The sequence below is a fragment of the Salvia splendens genome, chromosome 10 (genome assembly GCF_004379255.2).
Source record: "Salvia splendens isolate huo1 chromosome 10, SspV2, whole genome shotgun sequence".
Lineage (NCBI taxonomy): Eukaryota > Viridiplantae > Streptophyta > Magnoliopsida > Lamiales > Lamiaceae > Salvia > Salvia splendens.
The window spans coordinates 15,671,245-15,695,908 of NC_056041.1; the positions used below are offsets into that span (position 1 = coordinate 15,671,245).

The 24,664-nt window shown below is 39.4% G+C and overlaps 3 protein-coding genes and 1 long non-coding RNA gene across 4 annotated transcripts; all 4 read left to right on the plus strand.

The window, feature by feature from the left end:
* The first annotated feature begins 3,273 nt into the window (after nucleotides 1–3,273).
* Nucleotides 3,274–4,959, plus strand: LOC121753348. The gene is made up of 2 exons (XR_006040390.1): nucleotides 3,274–3,476; nucleotides 3,948–4,959. It is a non-coding gene; the product is annotated as an uncharacterized LOC121753348 (long non-coding RNA).
* Nucleotides 4,960–5,180: 221 nt separating this feature from the next.
* LOC121750506 (nudix hydrolase 23, chloroplastic-like) lies at nucleotides 5,181–7,625 on the plus strand. The gene is made up of 7 exons (XM_042145052.1): nucleotides 5,181–5,517; nucleotides 6,124–6,255; nucleotides 6,478–6,554; nucleotides 6,635–6,770; nucleotides 6,881–7,021; nucleotides 7,110–7,168; nucleotides 7,362–7,625. The coding sequence occupies exons 1-7, from the start codon at nucleotides 5,254–5,256 to the stop codon at nucleotides 7,420–7,422; spliced, it is 870 nt and encodes a 289-aa protein (XP_042000986.1). The 5' UTR covers nucleotides 5,181–5,253; the 3' UTR covers nucleotides 7,423–7,625.
* A 2,916-nt stretch (nucleotides 7,626–10,541) lies between these two features.
* LOC121750210 (probable plastid-lipid-associated protein 13, chloroplastic) lies at nucleotides 10,542–13,061 on the plus strand. Its single transcript, XM_042144700.1, has 7 exons — nucleotides 10,542–10,832; nucleotides 11,315–11,436; nucleotides 11,522–11,605; nucleotides 11,718–11,814; nucleotides 12,034–12,250; nucleotides 12,424–12,476; nucleotides 12,674–13,061. Exons 1-7 carry the CDS (start codon nucleotides 10,587–10,589, stop codon nucleotides 12,767–12,769), a joined length of 915 nt encoding a protein of 304 aa, XP_042000634.1. The 5' UTR covers nucleotides 10,542–10,586; the 3' UTR covers nucleotides 12,770–13,061.
* A 999-nt stretch (nucleotides 13,062–14,060) lies between these two features.
* LOC121752682 lies at nucleotides 14,061–15,295 on the plus strand. The gene is made up of 3 exons (XM_042147789.1): nucleotides 14,061–14,295; nucleotides 14,423–14,769; nucleotides 14,846–15,295. Exons 1-3 carry the CDS (start codon nucleotides 14,061–14,063, stop codon nucleotides 15,293–15,295), a joined length of 1,032 nt encoding a protein of 343 aa, XP_042003723.1.
* The last annotated feature ends 9,369 nt before the right edge of the window (nucleotides 15,296–24,664 follow it).

The following is a 24,664-nucleotide window of genomic DNA, read 5'->3' on the forward strand; positions in this document are numbered from 1 at the left end:
CTCAGTAAATCGAACCACGTAAAATTCTCTGTGTCGTAATTTATTTTTACGAGCATTTATCATCATCAAAAATTCGCGGAATCATCACTGGCGCCGTCTGTGGGAAACAGAGAACAAAATTTGTGATAAAGCGAATTTTTGATCCATTTTTTCCACCCAAAAAATGCATACCAGATCGCAGAGTACCCGCATTCCTGCCCGGGAGAACCAGGAGGAAGCCAATCCATCCCATAGGTCTGGAAAAAGGCCTAGGGATAAATCTACCACCCGTTCTCATGGCGGAGGAACAAGCCGCTCCAAAAGCCGTCACACCGAGTCTTCCCAGCAGCCCGATTTGAACGAGGCTGTCAAGCTGTTTTTGGCTGAAAAGCAGGAGGAATTCTTAACCTTCCTGCAAAAAAGCCAAAAGCAGCCGGAGGCGAAAACGGCGGATTCTCCCTCTCCCTCCATACGAGACAGTCACTACCGCAGTAGTATCATGTCTTCCAGAAGAAAGAATCCTCGGTACCGGAATCACAGGAGAACTCCATCTCCTCCATACCAAAGAAATGTCGGGTTCGCCATGTACGGAGCATTGAGGACTCCGTTCTCGGACGATATTACCCGAACTTCCCTACCACAGAACTACCGAACTCCGTCGATGACCTATGACGGACTCGTGGATCCTCATGATTTCTTGGGACGCTATCAATATAACATGGCGAACCAGGGTCTCAACGAGGTCCACATGTGCAAGCTGTTTCCCGAGCTGCTTATCGGGAACGCAAGAAGGTGGTTCGATAGCCTCCCCCAAGGCAGCATTAGATCCTACCGAGATCTAATGGATGCTTTCCACAGGAGGTTCTTTCAGAAAGCGGAAGCCCGGATCACTTCGGCTCAGCTGCTTTCTATACGTCAAGGTCGCGACGAAAAGATCAGCGATTTTATGACGAGATTCCACAAGGAATGCCTACAAGTAGATAATCTCAATGATCTACTTGTCATTTCGGCATTCCAAAATGGAATCCTGCCCGGAGCTCTCTACAGAAAGCTCGTGGAGTGCGGTCCGCAAACAGCTCAAGAGATGTGGGACATTGCGGACAAGTTTTCTCGTGCCGATGAGGCAGACCGTCGAAAACGGTCTTTAGACAGCTCATCCAGAGAAGACAAAAAGAAGCCCGGTCATAGCGATCAGAGGCATCCTCGCCGAACACCTTCTCCACTAAAGAAGAGATAGCGGTCATCCGAGGTGATCGAAAAAGAGCAAGTGTGTTCGCAGATTGCGCTTAAAAGTGCCGAGCAATCAGTTCGGCACCATCCAGCATAGCAATCACAGCAGCCGGAATCAGAGGCCGGCGAAGTGACCGAAGTCACACCGGAGCCGAACTCGATGGTGTACGGCACTGAAGCCGTGATTCCGGTTGAGATCGGCATATCCAGTCCCCGAACTCAATTTCTCCTCAGAAATGAATGGTGACGGACTAAGAGCCGAACTACATCTGGCCGAAGAAAGAAGAGAATTGGCCTGCATAAAAGCAGCCAAGTACAAGGAGCAAGTAGCCCGGTATTATAACCAAAGGGTGAAAAAGCTGCAATTTCAAGTGGGAGATCTCATCTTGAGAAACAACGAAGTAAGCCGAGCAGAAAAGCTGGGCGAACTCGAACCCACGTGGGAAGTTCCATATCGGGTGTCAGAAGTCCTCGGCAAAGGGTCTTACAAATTGACTCGTGTCAGGAGCACAAGTACCCCGAACATGGTACGTTTCCAACCTCAAGAAGTTCCATTTGTAAGAGACAGTCCGGTCAGTCAGTCTTATGTGTTTTCTTTGTTTTTTACTTGTTCTTGTCTCTACGTGCGTTGTGTCTGTCTATGTGAGTGTCGTCTCTTACAAATAAAACTGAGGTATCTCGTTCTTCAAAGGCTGATCCCCTTTTTAGAACATACAAGCCCACGATTGTGTGTCAAAGCTTCTAAAGAGGATACAAGACCACAATTCAGCTTAAACAAGCAGTTCGTCTGAAACGAGCTGCAACAAGCCCACGATTGTGTGTCAAAGCTTCTAAAGAGGATACAAGACCACAATTCAGCTTAAACAAGCAGTTCGTCTGAAACGAGCTGCAACAAGCCCACGATTGTGTGTCAAAGCTTCTAAAGAGGATACAAGACCACAATTCTGCTTAAGAATCAAGCACTTCGTCTGAAACGAACTGCAACAAAAGTCCGATTCTCGCGATAAAACTTGCCTGAATTAGGACAAGGGAAAGTCCAATCCACGCGATAAAACTCGCCGAATTAGGACGACCAAGTTCGGTCAAAGCAGTTTACCTCATAAGACCGAGGACGACCATGTCTAGTCAAAGAGGTTTACTGCATAAGACCACTTCGGTTAATTGGGAAAGTCCGATCCACGCGATAAAACTCGCCGAATTAGGACAAGGGAAAGTTCGATCCCGGCGACAAAAATCGCCAAATTAGAACACAGACCAAAGACGAGTCCGGTCAAAGATGTTTATTTCATCAGACCAAAGACGAGTCCGGTCAAAGATGTTTATTTCATCAGACCAAAGACGAGTCCGGTCAAAGATGTTTACTTCAAATTATTTAATTATATTTGGAAAATTATTGACAAAGTGTTGTGGGGTGAATGTGTAATTTAAATAAATATGTAGTTAAGATTGTAAATGTAAAAAAAAGTAGGTGAATATGGAATATTTGGGTTTTGAGTTTGGTGTAAATGGTTGGAGTAGAATTACTATTTGACGTGGCAGAACTGGAAAAATGAGTTTAAGCTTAGTGCAAATGGTTGGAGATGACCTAATACAGTTGAGGCGGGTGTGGAGTAGGGAAAGAGACACATCTGGAGTGGAGGAGGCAGAAATTTCGATTGTTTTTCCCAAAATTGAGTTGGTTAGTTTGGTCTACTGAAAAATATTTAAAGGGAAATAATAGGAAAAAAGAAGAGAAAAAAGATTTAAAAAAAATAAAAATACCTTGTGAAAATTTGCATGCCTCGATCCCATATTCTGAAAGGTCGGCGAATTGAATGTCAAATTCTGAAAGGTCAACTAAATTAATCATTTTTTTCGAAATTTATCAAGTTAAATTTTCTAAGGGCCCGTTTCGGTAATATGGAATTCGGGCCTTGGAATTGGAGCCTCGAATTCCAATTTCGCTATTCGATTCCATTAAAATATAGGGATTTGGAATTGAATTCGATTCCATATACAAAAGAATTCTAATTCCAATTGTACGGTGAGTCGGGTCAAATTTCAAAAAGTCGCGGATCCTTTCCGGGTAAAAGAAGAAACGGGTCATATAAAATGGAAAATCTTACTGTGTGTTTCTCTTTTCCCCTCTCCCTCTTCGCGTGCCCTAGCCGCGCGCTCTCTCTCTGCAATTGCGTTCTCACTCTGCATCTGCAATTGCGATTGAACGCTCTCTCTTCGCGTGCCCTAGCAGCTCTATAATTGCGTTGTGTCCGCTGATGGATAATCAGGTAATGTCCCAAATTATTTTGTTACGAATAATTTTTTGATGTTCATCCGTGGCTGCTTCGGTTTTTGTAAGCTTCTTTTCGAACAAAAAATCTGACTCTGGATTTGGTGTGTTTGTAAGCTCCTTTTTCGAACAATCCCTGTTGCTGTCACTTTTCCCTTGCTCATCTTCCAATTCCTGTTTCAGTTCAAATTAAATTGGTGTGTTTGTATCCTGTGGCTTAATAGAGTTTATGTAAATAAAGAGACTTCAACATTCTCTACGGTTATGTATGTGTCAATTGCCAAGGATTTAAATCTTGTTAAAAAATTTAAAATCAGACACCATGGCTTCTTTGCTGAGCCCACCTCTGAATTTACCCCTCAACAAGGTATAACTAACTGTTGTTCATCATTCATATATTCATATTTCAAGATGTTGAATTTTCTTCGGTTTGTAAATTGTATGATCTGATCACATGAAACATTATCAGACATAGGAATTTAACCAAGGAAAATTCTAGAAGTGGATCAGGCCATCGCGGGTGATGGTGAGCTCGCCTCTGGTGCCGAGGGTCAGCCTGGGATTGGAGTTTTTAAGGACAGGGTCGTCCCGGTTGGCAATCCACACTTCATTGTGATTGACAGGAGTGGACGCACCGCGGTTGAACACGATTGCTATGTAAATGTTGTCTGTGGATTGATTGAATTCAGGGGTGTAGAAGCGTAGGGTGAAGAGGTCGTTGGGTGAATCCAGTTGAAAGGATGTGTTCAGAGTGTCTCCTTGTTTCAGAGTGTCGATGTGAGCAGAAAGAGTAACACACATAAACACTGCAAAATTGATCTGGATGAAGCTTTGGGAGTCTGCATCATGGGTGTTTGGAAATGATGAGGATTAGCTAGAATCTTTGGTTAAATTCCTATATCTGATTCTAGAACTTGTAGAACGGGCGAGCAGGATGTTGTTTGAGCTTGAGCTTGAGCCCACAAATGTGGGGAACTATGTGCTTCTTGTTGAGATATATGCAGAGGGGAAGATGTGAAGAGAGTAAAGAAGCTGTTGAGAAGGGGCTGCTGATTGTACCAGATGCTGCTGGATTGATGGTGTACTCGATTAGGTCTTTGGACAAGCTGAATCCTCAAATCAAGATCCATGGTTTGGTTGTGAAGCTGTTGGAGGAGATGATGGAGCAGTGGTATGTGCCGGAGATAAAAGCGGTGCTGTACGAGCTTGATACTGAGGAGAAACAACGGGTGCTGTTGGGGCACAGTGAGAAATTGCAGTAGAGGAGAGACCATAAGGTTTAGCAAGAATCTGATGTTGTGCGAAGATTGTCACTCATTCACCAAGTTCATGTCCCAAGTTTGCATATCGAGAGATTATGGTTAGGGATATTAATCGGTTCCTCCATATATATAACTATTTTGTATGTTGATAATAAAAATTATAGTAGTATTTGCTTTTGTGATATAATTATTGTAATGAAAATTTTGAATTTTAGAGCGTGTGACAAGAGTAAAATTTAATATTTATCAAAGGATAGTAAATTTTAAAATTTTGAATATTAGTTCAATTCCAAATCCTTTATTTTGAGTTACCAAACAAGGGATTAGGAATTATAATACAATTCCATGCCAATTCTTTATTTATACCAAAATAGAATAAATCCTTACTGTTGGGATTTCCCGAATCGATAAAATATCAAATGGATTAAATGCAGCTACCTTTGAACAGTTGAAAACTACGCAAGGAAAAATACTAGACAAAGTCAACCAAATATTAATTGGGAAACTTCAATAATGATGAAAACCATACAAATTCTTGGTTCTTCGTCTGGATGTTTTTCTCTACCCCACAGATTAAATTCGAATTTCAATTTGATTTCAAGAAATCCCATTTTATCAGCGGTTTTGAAATCCCCCAAATCACACTTTTGCGCTTTCCAAATTCGAAAAGGTCGCTTTTTTAGAGCTTTTGAAATGTCGCACACTCATTCCGAGTCGACCCCAGATGGGGGGCCATCGCCCCCTTCATCCTCACCGTCTACTGCAGTTCACTCAGCTGTGAGTTTTCATTGTTAGTATTTCTTTTATTTTCAATTGATTTTTCCTTTTATGGATAGTTTTCTTGTTATTTGGTGGGTTTTTGGTTACACCACTGCTTCTACCATGTTTTGTAAATTGGGGAATTTCCAGTTGTTGTTTTTTAATTTTGCTAATCCACAGTTGTAAGTTTTAATTTTGGTGATTTTGTTTGTTGAATTAGTTAGGTGGTGATAACAGTCCAGGGCATTATACTTTGTTTAATCCTATCTTATGATGCTGCATTGGCTTAGCTTAAGCTGTATACACTTGGTTTTGATGTGAAGATTGATGCATCTAGTTTAGTTTGTACTTCAATTAATTGATCGGGGCGTATAAGATAAATGCCGATGGTTGCTACAAGAATTCAATAGAATATTCAATATAGAGTAAATGTGGAATAAGTTGAATGGCATACTGATCTTTAAGTGCTTGGTGAGCTGTGGGCTCTTAGTTTTTACCTTTTTGGCAATATATTTTACTCAACTCGGTTGGAAAATGATTGGTCGTGCTGCTGACTAATGACTTCGATTGGCATATTGAGGAACGAGGTAGATTTGAGCTAATATTGGTTCTTCACATTAGCAGGGCTTTACTAAGAAGATCAATTTCTGTCAATTGTGCGGTGGCCCAACCAAGCACGAGGTGCCTGATGGAGAGGAAAAGATGAGAGCTATCTGCACACGGTGTGGGAAAATTTCCTATGAGAATCCCAAAATGGTAAGAAGAAACGAATGTTTGGCAATACATTAAACAGATAGTCGATGTGAAAATGTGTTATTTCCTTCGATTCCATTGACTAGTGAAATTCCAGATTGCTATAGCCCTTGTTTAGCTTTCGTGTTTAGGATGGCAACACCATCTATATTGATTATCTGATGTGGAAATTGAGAGCTGAGAATTTTTCTTGATCACAGTAGTATCCTTTTTCTGGATTAATAGGTTGTGGGTTGCCTCATTGAGCATGAAAACAAGATACTGTTGTGTAAACGGAATATCCAACCGTCTCATGGCCTCTGGTATGCTTTTCAGCACGAAATTTCCCTTTTAACGTATCATCATAGATTATGTCAAGGTGCTATGTTTACTGCACATGAAGGACTCTTCCTGCTGGTTACATGGAGATTGGGGAGTCTGCCGCTGAAGGGGCAATTAGGGAAACGTGGGAGGAGGCGAATGCAGAAGTCGAGATCCTTTCACCGTTCGCCCAGCTGGACATCCCTCTTATTGGCCAGGTAAGGAGTATTCTTGATACTATGAATTATGTACATCACTTATTCTTTGTGTCTATAGCGCGTGCTATGCTACTTATCTGCATTCTTCGTGTTTATGGTTGTGTTGACAGACTTATGTTATATTCCTGGCGAAGTTGAAGAGACCTCACTTCTCACCGGGTCCAGAGTCATCAGAATGCAAGCTTTTCGCATTTGAGGATATTCCATTCGATTCTCTGGCATTTTCTTCGATGCTGGTCACCTTAAACTTGGTGCGTACGCCTACAGATTATCTCGAAGAACCACCATCATCCCTTCTAAATTACCTAATACTTGATTCATCTATGATGGTTTTTACAGTACATGGAAGATAAGAAAATGGGCCGAGCCAAGTTTCACTACGGCATCATAAACAAACGGTAATACCCTTTAAGCCTATGCAACAAAGCCGTCTTATTCATCTTTTCCCTTCACTATTCATGGGCTCTTACGCAGAAAAGTCTCAATGTCCTTGTCTTCATTTCCTCCAAGAAACAACCATTCTCAAATAAATTCACATATCACTCTTGTCTTGAAAATTGTCATCCCTAACCGGCAGATGATTGTCGACAGGCCTGGTACGAGCCCGTCTGAGATTCGTGAGTACACTCTGGATAGCCATATGAGGTGTTGAAAACGGGCCCGTGCAGAGAAGGGTGGAATGTAAAGTTTATTGTAGGAAGGTACTTAGTTCATTCTTGTATATCATGTATGCTTGTCTAGTGCACAGACGATCTTCCTGTTTGATGATTTGTATTCTTCACATTTTTTGTCACTTTGTTCCTCATGTGTTTGATTGATGAATATCAATTACAATCAAGTGGATTATCTATTCAACCACTCTAGTAAATATTGGGAAATATTTATCGAAATATGGTTATTAATACGTTTCAGAAAATGCTAATTAGCTATACGAATTATAAATAACATGATATGTTCTTTTTTAAATGATGAAAAAACAATGCAAGTTTCCTTAAATTGTTCAAAATTTGTGGCTCGGGTTATTCAATTGAGTGAACTACAAAATTAGCCCCTACGTATGGCTGATCGAACGCTGGAGGTACTCATGTTTCAAAACATGCACCAGACGTCTCTACGTGTGGGTATAATATCATTTGAAGTCCCTTTTCACTATTTATGGTCTTCCATGTCCTTCTCATCCTCCTTTTTTTTCAAAATGCCACTAAGGGCATTTTGGCATTTCCAATCATTCATCATTACATTTCATTAATATAAATAAATATGAATTATAAGAATATTATAAAATAAATTATTAAAATATTAATTTTTATATAAACATAATACCAATAAATTATAAATACTAGAAATATAATACACATTAATCGAATGATTTAATGGTAATTAAATATATTTTATTCCCAAATTATTTTCCTTAAGAAATAATAATAAAGATTAAAGTATACTACTAAGATTCTCATTATTCACAAATTTAGTCTTAAAGATCGAACTAGAGACCAAATTAAGGCCCTTAGATTTAGTTTTTAATGGATGAGATGAGATGAGATGATGTAGTGAAAATTTTCGCATTCATTAGGTAGCCAAATTACTTCAACCGATGGTATTTTTGTCAAATTATATTTATAATCTATTACTTCATCCAGTAGATTATTACTTCATTCCACTTTGAATTTGAATTTGTTTAACCTTTTTACAAAATTTAAAGCGAATAGACTGTGTGAAGTGTTTTCAAATTGAAGTATTTATTCTTTATTACTTCATTCCAATAGTTAATTACTTCATTGCAGTAGATTATTACTTCATTCCACTTTGAATTTGAATTTGTTTAACCTTTTTACAAAATTTAAAACGAATTCAAAATGAAGTATTTATTCTTTATTATGATGTATGTCAATGTTGATGAAGTTATAACCTCATTTAATAAGGTAATGGACTGAAGTAATAACCCAATTGAAGTTCAATGAAGTAAAATCCTATTGTGATGCAGTATACTTGTTGAATGAAATAAATGCACATATGAATGAAGTAGTGATCACTCTTCCCCATATGCTCAATAATCCTTTAAAGTAATAACCTAGTCGAATGAAGTGATAAAACTATTTGAGTGAAGTAATAGAAGAGAATAAAATGAAGTAGTGATCTAGTCAAATGAAGTAATATAGATAGTTAAATAATGAAGTAGTAATAATCTTGGTGAATGAAATAATAATGTAATTGAATGAAGTAATAGTCTAGTTAAATGAAGTAATATAGAAATCTAAATAACCATGATTTTTATACTTTTTCTTCTCCAAATTTGTAGCCAATAATAGTACAAGTTGAATAAAATAACTGCATAGCAATCACCAAGGAAGAGACAACTACCTATTTTGTACACCAAGGGAATTGCATAATTCAATCACCAAAGTGGCAGCATAGCAATACCCAATGACAGAGGCGCATGCGGGAAACAACAGCGCCCCTCCGGCAGCAGCAAGAATCGACGGCAGCGGCTGATCAAGATCACAACAACAACAGCGGTGGGTTTCGTTGGCAGCAGCGTGAACCTGACAGCCTGGACGGCGGCACTGGAAGTAGCAGGTTGAGCCGCTAAGGTAACTGGCAGCAACACCGCTGACTACACCGTGACAGCAGTGGCGCTGAGTGCTGCTCAGTGACGAACAGCCTGGAGCGAGGCGACGGAGTACAGACTGTTGGATGTTCCACAAACTGAACAGCGATGGCGACTGAACGCCAACAGCAGCGGCAGCGAGACCTTCTCCGAGACAGCAGCGACGTCGCAAAGGGAAGGCAGCGGTGAGATGAAGGAAGGATGGAGACAGAGAGATTTGATCTTCCAAAATTACCCTTTTATCAATAAAAAATCAGATATTATGTGATTATTAATAACCATTAGATGTGATTAATAGGTGGATGAGATTTGGTCTGTAGTTCGGTCTTTAAGAAGGGTTCGACATTGATCACAACTCATACTACTAATATACTCCCTCCGTCCCGTGCTACTCGCACGTTTGCTTTTCGGCTCGTCACAAAGTCCTTACACTATTTATAATTTAAGTTAGAATTAATGCATTTAATTAATATGTTAGTTTAAGTTAAGAGCTCTTTTATTAAGTGATGTCTCATTACACCTAAAATTCTTTGTTAATTACACAAAAAAAACAATCCCAAATTTACGGCCTAAAATGAAAAGTGCGAGTAGCATGGGACGGAGGGAGTACAAAAATTATTTTCCCCACACTCTTTTAAAACTAATTTATACTAGGAATATATAAAAATTCTTATTATTATAATATTATCATCACTAAAAATGGCTAACGGCAAGAGGGAGAAGATTGCAACAATCCCCATTTTCAAACTATTTTCAACTTCTCAAAAGTGTTAAATAATGGAAATACCGGAATGCCCTTGGGTGACATTTTGAAAAAAGAAATGAGAGTGAGAAGGGCATGAAAGACCATAAATAGTGAAAAATGACTTCAAATGATATTATACCTATACGTAGAGGCGTCTGATGCATTTTTTTAAACATGAGTACCTTCTGCGTTCGATTAGCTATACACATGGGCTAATTTTGTAGTTCACTATGTTCTATTTAGCACGAAGATGCTATATTTTGTAGAACTATTTTAAATACATTACACTAAATATATCAGGAATATAAAAGAATATCAAATGAACAATGATGTTTCGCCAAAGCTAGCTAACCACTTATTTTTTGCGCAAAAACATTAAATTAAATAAATTTCTCAAATTTGGGAGGCAACAAAAAAATACTTTTAATCGTCAAATCATTTCATAGCTTCCGAAATAGTTTCAATGATGGCTTCATCAATTTCAGTACGGAGCCCAATATTGTCTTGTAAATTCCAGTCTTCATATTTCCCATCTTCTACAGAATCTTATTTTCTCGAAAATAGCTGCAAAAATGAGAGCTCTGCGAAGTTTCAAATCGGGAAAAGGAAAAATTTCAGAGTGGCTATGCAGCAAACCGTGCAAGGGCCTTCAGCTGCTTATGCCAAGGAAATCGAGAGATTATCTGCTAAAGAATCTCTTCTTCTTTCAGTACGATTATGATTCTAACTTGCTTAAATTTTCCCTTTTTTTGTGAATTTGTCAGCTGTTTGGTGATTCCTTGGGGATATTCTCTGTGATGGGTTTGATTTGTTTACTTTTAATCTAAGGTTTATGGTCGTGATTAGCCAAATTGTTAACGTAATTAGCCCAAAATGAGGGATTTATTTGCTTTATTAGTTGCCTGCTGAAGAAGTTAGTTTGTTTTTATGCCATTTTAAAGCTAATCATTTTCAGGTGCACTAGCTGCTTGAAGGATTGTACCTTGATTTCGAAGAATGTGCTAATTGTTATTGTTGATTCTGTTATGTTCCCATTAATAGTAATTGATTAGCTATCTTATTAGTGTTAATAATGATGCATATCAAATCTTGAAAAGTCAAAGAGTTCTTGTATGAATCTAGACAGAAGCACTACATATGAAAGTTCTTGATTATTGTTAACTGAATGATAGTGCTTGGATGGTGTTTCAGTTCAAAGATGCTGGAGGATTTGAGGCACTGGTTACTGGAAAAACGAAGACTTTGCAAAGCATTGATGTGAACGAGAGAATTGTTAGCCTTGAACGGCTGAATCCTACGCCTAGGCCAACAACGTAATGTCTCTATTTTGTTGAAGTGAAGTTGATTATGAGATCAGTTTCTGTTTGAGGTTTTCATTTCTTTTTTGCCAGATTTCAGGTCTCCTTATTTGGAAGGAAAATGGAATTTCGAGTGGTTTGGATCGGGAAGCTCAGGACTCGTTGCTGCTAGGTCTTTGTTTGAGTGAGTTTCGTCTCATTTTCGTGTCGTAACTATGATATATAGCTCTTTTGTTTAGCCTATTTGTGATGCTCGATACAATTTGATGTTGATGGTAGTTGTGGTGATCTTGCAGGAGGTTCCCCCCGGAGCTGGCAAATTTGTCGAGACTTGATGTGGTGATCAAGGATTTGTATGCAAAAAATTCAGCAAGTTTGAAATTCCTTAATTCGGTAATGCACTCAAAATTGAATCTTGTATCGCCACACTACATGATTCTCCTTCATGTTTTTCTGATCAAGAGATGTCGACACAGATACATAGTCTTGTTCGGAAGTGTCTCGTTGTTATACAATACATAGAGAAATTGTGAAAGATGCGTTTTTAAAACACTTTTGCTGCTAGTCTTGTTTTTTTCTCATTTTCTTGTCATCTATGTTCCTAAAATGCAGATAGAAAGCAAGTTCATTATCTCGAGCAAGTTAACTGTGGAGGGGCCGCTCCGGATGAAGCAGGAATTCCTTGAAGGATTGTTAGAGTCCCCAAAAGTTAATGAAGAATCTATTCCTCAGCAGCTAAGAGGCGCTCTTGCCCAGGCAACGAACGCTGCTCAACAGCTTCCTGCTCTTATTAGGGATACTGTGTCCGGTGGAATCAGGATTCCTCTCGGTGAGCATTTCTAGTTTCGTGAAACTATGCATTCAAATAGTTAATCAATACGAACACTAGAGGCAGCAAAGCCCGTTTGATCTTTTCCCGTTCTACATTTGGATCTATACGTACATGGTTTTATATCAAATCTTGGTTGCTGGAATCACTATCTCGTTTGCTTACAATTGCAGGTGGATCTTTCGAGAGGTTCTTCATGATCTCGTATCTCGATGATGAAATCCTGGTAAGTGCTCCCAGCTACTAAATGCGTCCCTTTTGAGTTGAGTTCTTGTTATAGATGGTCCATGAACAGAGTCCAATCGCTATAGAACCCGAAAAAATTTACAAATATGCCATTGAGTACGAGCTTGAATCTGATTATTTGACCAGTGAAACTGCTTACACAAGTTCTTGAGTCGCGTTTTGCATCTATATATGCAGATAATACGGGATGCTGGTGGAGTTCCCGAAGTTCTCACAAGATTAGATCCCGGTCCATCGCCATTGGCTGAGCCAACAACCGAATACGAGAGTTGAAATGAAGTAGCCTCAACTGTTGCTATATTTTCTGTACACTACAAACTCCGACAGTTGCACCCTAACGACATGACAAGAATGAACGAAGCTCAAGCGACGCCTCTCTCGTCTCGTTTCCTTGCTGATGTAAATGATGAAGTGAGCACCATGTACACTTGCCCATTTGTTGACATTAAGTGAATAGATAGTATTCAAAACCTTTTTGTTAAACACATTAGTTCATATGTTGTTGTTACTTTTTTTAGATATAATTGTGCTACATTTTCTAGCTTCATGTCATATTTACGAACTACTATAACTTTAATGGGCTGCAGTAGGATCAAGCCCATATCTTCGCACTGTGATCTTACCTGAAATTTTTATACTATTAAAAATAAACGAAGTGGAGTATAAAACTATAAAAATGCTACACAAAACATATATTTTCATTACATTATATTATAAACAAAGCAAACTATTACTTCTATTATGAGAACAATCTATTTATAAGTTACATTAACGATATTTTAATAAAAAGAACACAAGTTTCAAGAGCCCCCTCACCCCCTTAATTACGATTGGTTTGAAGTTCAAAACAGAAATGTATTTATTTGTATAAAATGAAGCAGTTGTTCTATCCGTTAATAGATACTCCCTTCCGTCCAACAATAGCAGTCCCATTCACAAGTGGCGCGAGTTTTAAGAAAGAGTTTGAGTGTGTAATAAATGGAGTGTGATAGTGAAATTTGGATCCCACTTAAAATGTTGGTTGAATTCATAAAAGACATAGATGACCAAATTTTAATAATTTGAGTGTGGAAGAAAGATTATTTTTTATTTTGAATTTAATTACTGATTTAAGCATTGGATTTTAGTATTCCTAATTTAAATTTCAAAAAAATTGAAATAAGCATAAATTGACCAAAAAGTGAATCCCAAATCTGCCTTCCATTCATAAATTGACCGAAATCTGTTCACATAGTACAAGAGGTGACCAAAAAATTTAATGTTTCCCACTTAAACATTTTAGAGGGAAATTTAAACACAAATTGGCACTTAAAATTCAGATTTTGTAGCCTCCTATAAATACACTAACAGACTGCATTTAACACACCTCCACCAACCTCCCAAAAAAAACAAAAAATCCAACAACAGTGGGAAGAAAATTTTCATACTCCCTCAGAAAAAGTTCATCATTGGGATAGAGGAAGAGCCAAGAACAACACTGTTCTTAAGCAGCAGGAGGAAGAACTTGGTGGTGCAGTTCCTACTGAAGCACATCATCGATGGAGTGCTCACAAGAGGGGCAGTAATGGAGGCAACAGAGGAGTATGACATAATCAAGAAAACAGTTTATAGGCTGTGGAAGAAAGCAAAACAGCAGATGCAAATGGGAGAACCTGCAATCATGGAAGGCAAGATTAAAGGCTATAATCATTCAGACAAGTTAATTCTAGATGAAGAAAAGGTCGGAATTTTATCCACACTTGAAAGGTCTTCAATTAGAAAAATTGCACACAAATTGTCTGTTAGCAAAAGCACACTTGGTCAGTGGATTAAGGAGAACAAATTAAGGCCACATACAAATGCTATCAAACCTACCCTAACTGATGCGAATTAAGTTAGCTAGGTTGAAATGGTGCCTTAGTAAACTTCAGCCAACTATAAATGCAGGTAGAGTTCAGTTTGAAAGCATGCACAATGTTGTGCATGTTGATGAAAAATGGTTCTATATGACCAAGTCATCAGACAGGTATTACCTCTTGCCGGATGAGGATGAGCCATATAGGGCATGCAAGTCAAAGAGGTTCATCACCAAAGTGATGTTCATGTGTGTTGTAAGTAGGCCTGTGTTTGGCTTGGATGGCCAAACCAAATTTGATGGAAAGTTGGGCATTTTCCCTTTTACAGAAGTGGTTGCAGCAAAAAGGAAATCCAAGAATAGGCTTAAAAGCACACTTGAGACTAAACCAATCCAGTCAGTCAATAAGAGTGTGATGAGGGACTCCATTATCCACAGGGTATGCTATTTTTCTCAACCTATCAGATCATATTGTTTATAAACATCATCATGTAGGTTTTTTTTGTGCTTTACAGATTGTACCAGCAATTAAGGCCAAGTGGCCTGAGTGGGCAAGCAAAGAGATCTACATCCAGCAAGACAATGCCACACCCCACATAAATGGCTTGGATACTGAATTTGAGGCTGTTGCCAAATCAGATGGATTTAAAATCCATCTGAATTGTCAACCACTCAATTCACCTGACACCAACATTTTAGACCTAGGATTTTTCAGGGCTATTCAAACACTGCAGCATGAGAAACCATACAATAGTGTTGACACATTGTTGGAGAATGTGTGTAGCTCTTATGCAGAGTTGTCACCACAAACCCTAAACAGGGTATTCCTCTCATTGCAGGCTTGCCTCACACAGATCATGGCATTTAGGGGTGGGAACAATTACAAGGTCCCTCACATTAACAAGGACAATTGGAAAGAACTGTGGGACTACCCAATGCACTGGATGTGGATGAGGAGCTTGTGAGAGATGTGTTGGAGTACTTACAGCAACCGGAGAACAATGCAGGTTGTGGATATGACATTTGGGCTTTGGCTACTGCTTTTGGATTCTAGATAGATAGTGGAAGTGTTTTGGTAGTAAGGCCTTCATGTTTTTGGTCAGTAAGGTTTGATATTTTGTTTTTTTTTATGTAGTGCAAAGAACATGTAATGCACATATTTACTGAAGTTTATTTCAAAGCCCTCAAAAAATATCATTATGGGGCAGGACATATCAGCCTCCAAACCTCTAAAGGGGTGGCTGAACTCAATTTAACAAGAAGTCAGAGACAAACCAATCACCACCAACACAACCAACAATACCATTAGAACCAATCAGAACAATCAATCCACAGACATAGCATGAAGCAGTAACCAATCAAGGAACCCCAATTACCCTCAGAAAAATATCAACATAGGGAAGTCTATACTCAGCCTCCAAACCTCTAAAGGGGTGGCTGAACTCAATTTAACAACAAGGCAGAGACAAGCCAAGCACCACCAACACAATAGCAACACCATTAGAACCAATCAGAACCATCAATCCACAGACATAGCAGAATGCAGTAACCAATCAAAGGACCCCAATTACCCTCGGAAAAATATCATCATAGGGCAGTCTATACTCAACCTCCAAACCCAACATCGGGGGTGGCTAAACCCAACAATTCTAAACCCTTCATCATAGAGTCAGATATCCCCAACCCCCTCGGAAACCCATAAATCCCCAACCCTATGAACCTCCAAATCCTATGAATGTAGGGGGTGGTTCTAAGGCAAAATTGACAGAAAGACTCACATATTTAGAGTAGATCTGCCATGTCTGGCAAGAGTATCACCAAAATTTCCTTGAACCACTCCTTCTCCTCAATGGGGCGTTTTCTTGCTCGCCTGACCGCTGGCGTTTGAGGGACAAAAGTAGACATGCAATCAAACTCAGTCACCGAAGTTTCAGGGAGTAGGGCTTCGTCCATCAGCGTCTAAGGGACAACAGTAGACATGCAATTAAACTCAGGCGACATAGTCACCAGAGTTTCAGGGAGTAGGTCTTCATCCATCGACGTCTCAGGAACAACGGTTGCATACATGTAGGCGGTGTTCTCCCACGAGTATGTTGGGATTGGAGAGTAGTGGGTCACGATTGGGGTCAGAATCGACGCCTCTGAGAGGTCGATTTCCCATTCCTGGGAGTGAGGCGAGGCGGCGATGATTAGGATTTGTGGAGGAGGAAATGGAAGGGGATTAGGGGTCTCCGAGAGAGAGATAGTAGAAACTGGTTGGGAATACGAGTCCATTGACAGATCTAGGCGACGACGATTAGGGTTTGAGGATGAGGAATCGACGGCGATTAGGGTTTGAGAGAGTGAGAGGATAGAGAGAGTGAGAGTGAGGTGTATTCGATAGGGGTGGGTTTGGTGGGGTGGATAGTATATTAATTTGTATTATTTCCAAATTGGTAAGGGAACCGGGACTCCTATTCGCGAACGTCACGAAATGGAAAAACGGGACTCCTATTGTCGGACAGATGGAGTAATAATGATCGAAAAATGGTGATATTAAGAATAAATGTGATACCTAGGTGACACGTGTTAGCCTAAAGTAGCTAAGGGCGCTACGTGTTGGCTACTCAACTACCTTTAACCGCCAAAGCCACCTTTTAAATCAAAGCCACCTTCCCTTCCAACACCTCAATCTCAATCTCAAACCAAAACCAAAAGTAATCAGAAACCAAAAAGGAAAGAGAAGAAAAGATGCAATCTGCAAAGGACATGGCAGCCTCAGCCAAAGTTGGCATGGAGAAAACCAAGGCCACACTCCAAGAAAAGGTATGACATGTCTCTCTTTTGATGATATGTTACAGAATTAAGAGTTGGATAAGAATGAGTATGAATTATACGTATAGGGTGAGAGGATGACGACCCGCGATCCGCTCTAGAAGGAGATGGCGACAGAGAAGAAAGATGCGAGGATCGATGAGGCTGAGCTCCGCAAGCGCGAAGCCCAGGCTCAGCACTGCAACACTGGCGCTGACACCACTGGGACTGGCTTTGGAACCGGCAACACTTATTAAATACTAGTAGTAGTATTGTACATCTATCTTGTAATAAATGGGTGAATGTGTCTATCTCAACACACTCCTTGTATTTTCGATGTATGTTGATTTGCAATGAATTCTCCCTTCCATTTTATATATTTATGCTCCATTCTCATCTGGTGCCATTTTTTCATCTGGATTAGTTGAATTAGTGTAACAAAACTGCAAACCATGCTGAGATATAGTAAGATATTATAAATATGATACTCCTATCTAATAGGCATAGCGGTAGATTTAATGCGAGTAGGAAGAATTTGTGAGGACTAAATATTTACTAGTACGTGAGAAAGAATTTATGAAATCGACATAGGATTGAAATTTGTTTTGATGGGACCTCCAGGCCGTTTTTGTAGAAATCCGTGAGTAAGAAATATAGATGCCAAAAAGAAAGTAAATAGGGGTTTGGTCGTCACTTTGTTGTCGATGAAAGAAACTTAGAGCATTAGCAATGGGACGCCCTAAGGGACGCCCTAAGGGACGCCCTAAAGCCCGCCCTATGCACCGCCACGTCAGCATTTTATCCTCCTACCCTTCCACCTGCAGTGGGGAGCCCTATAAGCCGCCCTAAAGGCTGCTCTAAGCATTTTCTTTATTTGAATATTTAAATAACTACAAAAATTGGAAAAAAACCCTTCATTCATTTAAAATTAATACATTACAATACGAATTAAAAAAAAATACGCATTCTCAACGACGGCGATTACGGGCCCAAACTTCTTCAACCATGTCGTTCATGAGCTGAGCATGGTTTTGTTGGTTGCGCATTGAGGCATGTCTAGACAGAACCCCATTGAAGCCCGTCGGTAATCCTCGAGCGTGGGGCGCGGTCGCCGTGCTGGAGCTAGATCCACCTTTATCATCGGCCAAATCAGTGACGTTTCCACCTTCGTGTTCGACTATCATGTTGTACAAGATTATGCACGCATACATGACATCGGCGATGACTTCCTTGAACCAGAGATGCGCCGACCCTTTCACTATTGCCCACCGTGATTGGAGCACACCAAATGCCCGTTCCATATCCTTCCGCGCCGCCTCCTGCTTTTGCGCAAATAAAACTCTCTTCTCACCAATTGGACAGCTGATCGTCTTCAGAAAAACAGGCCACCTTGGGTATATGTCATCGGCCAAGTAGTATCCCATGTGATATTGGCGCATGTTGGCAGTGAACTCGATGGCCGGGCCGTTGCCATTGCATTGCTCGGTGAAGAGGGTGGATGAGTTGAGGACGTTGATGTTGTTGTTCGACCCCGCTACACCGAAGTAAGCATGCCAGATCCAGAGCCGATAGTCAGCGACGGCTTCGAGGATCATCATCGGGTGGCTGGCATTGTATCCACTAGTAAATTGGCCTCTCCACGCCCTTGGACAATTCTTCCACTCCCAGTGCATACAGTCGATGCTCCCTAGCATCCCAGGAAAGCCGTGCGCCATCTCGTGCATCTTCATCAGGCCCTGGCAATCCACAGCAGTCGGCTTTCACAAATATGTGTCGCTGTAAGCCTCCACAACTCCCCTACAAAATCTCTTCAGGCACTCGCGGCCAGTTGTCTCCCCGACGTGAAGGTACTCGTCGAACATGTCCGCCGTGGTGCCGTAGGCCAACTGCCGGAGTGCAACCGTGCACTTCTGCAACGGCGTAAGTCCGGGTCTACCGAGGCCATCTTCCTGATACTGGAAGTATTCATCACGTGTTTCCAACGTCTGGACAATGCTGAGAAAAAGATAACGATGCATTCTAAACCGGCGGTGAAAAACAGTCGTGCCCCACCGTGGTTGCTCGGCAAAATAGTCTGCAAATAGGCGTTCGTGAGATACGGCGTGTTCGCGGCGGACAAATGTCCGACGTCGAATAGGCCTGGGGATCTGCTCCGCCGACTACAAAAGAAACAAAATTTATTTCTCTTTCTTATGGAGTATTTTTATTTTATTTTTGTTTCATTTAACTTTTAATTTTTAAAATTTAGCCGGTTCAACATCAAATAATCCTGTATCAAACAAATTAATTAGTACTTATATACTCGTAGTCGTAGTTAGTAGTTGAGGTTGAGGGCTCTGTGTTGGAATATGATTTAAAAAAGTAATAGTATTTGATACTCAAATTGCGGAGAGAGAACATAGCAAATGCAATGAAAAAAATTAGAGAATGTTTTAAGGTGATTTAAAATTAAAATTATAGCGACATGTTAACAAGTGGTGTGTTTGTAACGTTACTGAAGAGAATGATGCATTAACACAAGATGAGTTGTTGGAGTTGCTATGAATTTTCGCTGGCTTCATCGATTCAAGCTTTGAGATTTGGAGAGCAGGAACATTGGCATTTCTCACCGAATGAACACGTGCTCCCCATCAGGATTCAGGCTTATATAGATGGGCTATAACTAGGCTTGATATTTGACAAATGGGCTCACTCGTGATAAATTGGCCTGCCCCAAATCCTCAATTAAACTGGATTGAAATTTTTAATTTCTTGTGTGTTGAACCTTGAACATAGAGAATGGGTTATTACTATAGTTTAATTTCTTTTCCATTCCGATGATTGTAATCAACCAGTTTTATGGTTTAATTTCCTTTACATTTTTGCGGGGAATTCTTAATATTATCCCAATATCTCTTTAATTTGAGATTAGATTGTACGGATTAAAATAACGTACTCCATCCGTCCCATAAAAATAAGCACACAATCTCCTTTTTCTTCCATTCCCATCAAATTATCTCATTTTCATTTATAGAAAGTTTTTCAAAACTCGTTACACATATAAATCAATTTATTTACAACTTATACCATTAAGACTCACTATTAAACACTAATAATAATATGAGTCTTACTATCCACTAATACTATTTTACTATTATTCTCTCAATCTCTCTTACTTTACCAATTATGCATTAATTCTCGTGTCATTCTAAATATTCTTATTTTTTTGAGACGGATGGAGTACCAAATTACATAATCGATCATGTGTTCCTCTTTACAAACACTTTTATCACTACAAATAAAATTAGCAAAATAGTTATAATATTATTATTACACTATAGATCTCGAATAATTTTTATATTAAAATACATGTTCTAATTTACATATCAAATATCGCAACACCAACCAAGTTAGAGATGTAATTGTGATTTCAAAACGAACTGGCATTGTAGGCGGGATACTGAACAATCACAAACACTTTAGAAATTTAACCGAATATATAAGCTCATTATATCAAGAATAATACTAACTTGCACACTAATGCCTAAACACAAACACTTCGGAAATATTATAAATTTGAACAATAATTGAGAGTTAGTGATGGAAAATATATGGGTTTGAGTTATTACTTGAGAGTTAGTGATGGAAAATATATGGGTTTGAGTTATTACCCTCTTCTGGAGGCGTAGATGGCTGGAGCTAGGCATGCACACGGTTCGAAAACCGCCATATCCGGTTTTATATGGGTTTGAGTTATTACCCTCTTCTGGAGGCGTGGATGGCTGGAGCTAGGCATGCACACGGTTCGAAAACTGCCGGATCCGAACCGGAACCGGCGGTTCACGGCTCAAGATTTCCTTGAACCTGAACCGGCCCGCCAAGGTCCCCGGCGGTTCCGGTTCCGGTTCCGGTTAAAAAACCGGCGGTTTCGGCGGCGGTTCAAAACTGCCGGTTCGGCGGTTCGTAATTTTTTATTTTTTATATTTTTTATTTATTTATCTATGAAATGTGCGTAAATAGATGAAAATAACAATTTTATTGAGATTACAAGTTATAACAATTACAAATCACAAAAAACTTGAAGTCTTGAAGTCTTAAACAAAAAATTTAAATACAACGAGACTACTAGTTTACAACGAAGCTAATTACAAATTAATACAACGAGACTACTAGCCTACAACGAAGCTAATTACAAATTACAAAAAAGACTTGAAGTTTTGAACAATAAATTTATAAGTATATATACTCTTAGTCGGCGAAGGAGATGTTTCTACATAACTAAATTGAGGACACCTTTAGCAATTCAACCTTAAATGTTGTGTTTAGTCTAACAATCAACAATTATAGTAGAATAGTCAAAAGTTTCCCAGATTTAGCCTTATAGAGAAATCTATTTCACCGACTAGAGTATATACAAATACAATTATTTAATTGTATTTGCATATTTTTAAAGTAGAAACAAATGAAAAAAAAGAAATAAAGGAAAAAGGACTTGAGCTCAACTTAAATTTAAAATTTAAGTTGAGGTGCCCACGTATCCCAAATGCTCATTTGCATTAGGGAATCAAAGCCCACATAGTTCTCTTACCTTACTTACCTATTTGGGTTGGCCGGCGGTTGACGGTTGGCCTACGATTCATCCCCGGTGAATTCTTCTTGTGATTCCTCCTGACGATCATCCCAATCGTTTTCTTGTTCTCTGACGTCAGCTTTGGCCCAATCATCAAGTGACATCGCGACTTCCATATTTTTCACGGAGAGCTTACTTCTTGATTCATCCAACACACGTGATCCAACACTGAAAGCGGACTCGACGGCGACAGTGGAAGCCGGAACCGAAAAAATCTCCTTGGCCATTGACGCAAGTATGAGAAAATCTTTCTCGTGTGTTCCCCACCAATCGAGGACGTCTATTTGGGCGGGAGGAGTAGGAACTTCATCACCAAAGGAAAAGAGTGAATCGAAATATAAATCTAACTCACTTACCATACCTGAGGACGACCTTCCGCCGGTGCTGTAGCTGTATAGGTCGGCTAATTGGGATTGCGCGTCGGGGTCATCATAATCGGATTGAAATACGAAGCCAAAGTTCTGTTGTTGAGGAGGGGTAGGTCTTCTGACTTGGTGGGTACTGTTATACTTGGTTTCATATTCGGTGTAGAGAGCACGCAAGTTAAACTCGAAGGTTTGTTGGATAATTGACCGGTCCGGGAGGTTTATTTGAAATGTTTCGGTTAGGTTTACTCCCCATTGGTCATTGGTATCCACTTGCAATGCTTGAAGTGGAACAAGATCAATAGAACTCAAATTGTTATAATAAAAATATAAAATCCTGGAGGTACCGGCTAATTTCCATTTTGGATCCAAGACCTTTGCAATCAAAAACACCGTTGGAATCTCACTGAAATACTTAAGCCATTTTTCAATCATATAATATAAAACACACATCTATTCAGGAGAAGAGGAAGCATTTTTCATCGCAGTTTTAAAACCAAGTGATATATACATGCCTTGCTCTAAAACACGAACATCAGTGCAATAATAAATACCCGATAATTCAACAGTCGCATTTTTGAAATATTTGAACAATTTAAATAAAGTCACGCTATGATCCCAATAACTATGCGACAGATATAAATCAGAAATGGGATAGGTTCTAAAAAATCACACAAAGAATCTTTATGCGTCAAAGTAGAATTCAGACAATCATATGTCGAATTCCATCTATGAGACACATCCATGGTAAAATTCGTATATCTTACCTTCTTTTGATGGCAATACTTCTTCCAAGCTTTGGCAGTAGGCGGCTTTTGATGAATTAATCTAACTGCAGTTCTAATAGGACTAACATGCTTTTGCCATAATTCAAACGCATCTTGTACACATAAATTCAAAATATGGCATATGCATCTTTGATTAAAATACTTACTATCAATAACCAGAGCACAAGCCGCAATCAAGTCATTAATACTTGCAGTGTTAGCAGTTGTATTATCAAAACCAACAGAAAATATCTTATTGCATAATTGAAATTCATTCAAAACTTGAATAATTAAAGAAGCAATTTCGGGTGCAGTGTGTGGTGTCTCAAATTCTTTAAAACCAATCAAACGCTAGTTCAAAGTCCAACTATTGTCCACAAAGTGAACCGTAATGCCCATGTATGAATGTCTATTAAAATAATCAATCCATAAATCTGAGCAAATGTTCACTTTGTGTCCCAAGTTGAGTAAATAACGAGATAATTTAACTTTTTTCTCCAAACATTGTCGAAAGGTAGATCGTTGAACGATCATTCGACATACTCTTTTGACAGCTACGTTCAAACCACTTTGCATAGTGACCTTAAATTTTTTGTAATCATTAACATTAAAAGGAAAATGCTTCATTGCAGCCCATCTAGTCATAACGTCAGCAAAATTTTTAGGATCATATTTTAAAAGAGGCGTACCTGACGAACCTGAGCCACCGGGTTAGAAGTTTAGTTGGGTTTGGGTAGAGGCAGTGCCACATTCTACCGGATGCTTTGTCACCAAACGACGACGGAGGGTGCCATATCCCCCACCACTCGCAAATTTGTAGACTTTATCACAATAGTTACAATATGCATGAAACGCCGATGTCTCTTCTTGAGAGAGCGGATCATTAGGACTCGGAATTACCATCGGGACCTTCTTGTAGTGTTTAACAAAAATATCAGATTTCAATGTTTTTTTAGTGGGTGGAGGGGGAGGCATGTCCTCATTTTTGCCGGTGCTAGACGAAATATGAGAATGAGATCAATCATCATTGTTGTCCGAGTCCGACGATAGAGACACGTCGTACTCGTCATTCTACCACCGTCGGATATTCGGTTTCCGGTTTTTTTGCTCACCCTTAGTTCGTGATATTATTTGCCAAATTAAATGTTTGTGGGAAAACCCAACTTTTTGAAAGTTCCATGATATTAGAGGCCAATATCCCTTATGATAATTATAAATCAGGACTTCTATTTATTGACGGACCAGAATGAAAAAACGGGAATCCTATGCACGGGGAGAGAGTACCAGTTACACCTTAACTCGAGTACAATAAGATACAAAAGGAACCATAACTATACTTGAATCTTGACCAATTCAAGTCCTCACCGTTCACTGTGTATCACTTGCGCACTCAATAGAGACATTAGTAACATAAAATACCATATCATAAATGATGGAGTTTGTACAAAAGATATAGAACACAACAAAGTTAGTAATATTGAAGAAACAATTGTTAAGGTTGCACAACAACTGCAACAGTGCCAAGATCCTCATCCAACAAAGACAATTACAAGATGAGTAACTCGGAAGTGCCCGAACCCAGAAACCTAGTTTCAATGATTACCGCTGATGGAGAAAAACTAAACACTAGATTGCTTGGAAACTACAATCAAACTCATAGATGCTAGAATCTCAGAAGAAAACGACTAGATCTCCTCCGACTTATATAGCAGATCAGACAAACAAATAGTCCAATCCAGCACCGGACTTTGCAAAGAAACTGAAGAGGTTCCCTCTGCTAGAGATATCATTGTTCTGAAC

Bases quoted from the DNA above. Each gene is read 5' to 3' on its own strand.
- LOC121752682 (XM_042147789.1), top strand. From the start codon at position 14,061: ATGGAGGCAACAGAGGAGTATGACATAATCAAGAAAACAGTTTATAGG. The intron at 14,296-14,422 runs GTCAGTGGATTA...CTATAAATGCAG, and splicing joins TGTTAGCAAAAGCACACTTG to GTAGAGTTCAGTTTGAAAGC. The intron at 14,770-14,845 runs GTATGCTATTTT...TGTGCTTTACAG, and splicing joins GGGACTCCATTATCCACAGG to ATTGTACCAGCAATTAAGGC.
- LOC121750210 (XM_042144700.1), top strand. From the start codon at position 10,587: ATGATGGCTTCATCAATTTCAGTACGGAGCCCAATATTGTCTTGTAAA. The intron at 10,833-11,314 runs GTACGATTATGA...ATGGTGTTTCAG, and splicing joins AAGAATCTCTTCTTCTTTCA to TTCAAAGATGCTGGAGGATT. The intron at 12,251-12,423 runs GTGAGCATTTCT...TTACAATTGCAG, and splicing joins TGGAATCAGGATTCCTCTCG to GTGGATCTTTCGAGAGGTTC.
- LOC121750506 (XM_042145052.1), top strand. From the start codon at position 5,254: ATGATGAAAACCATACAAATTCTTGGTTCTTCGTCTGGATGTTTTTCT. The intron at 6,256-6,477 runs GTAAGAAGAAAC...CTGGATTAATAG, and splicing joins CCTATGAGAATCCCAAAATG to GTTGTGGGTTGCCTCATTGA. The intron at 6,555-6,634 runs GTATGCTTTTCA...CTGCACATGAAG, and splicing joins CAACCGTCTCATGGCCTCTG to GACTCTTCCTGCTGGTTACA.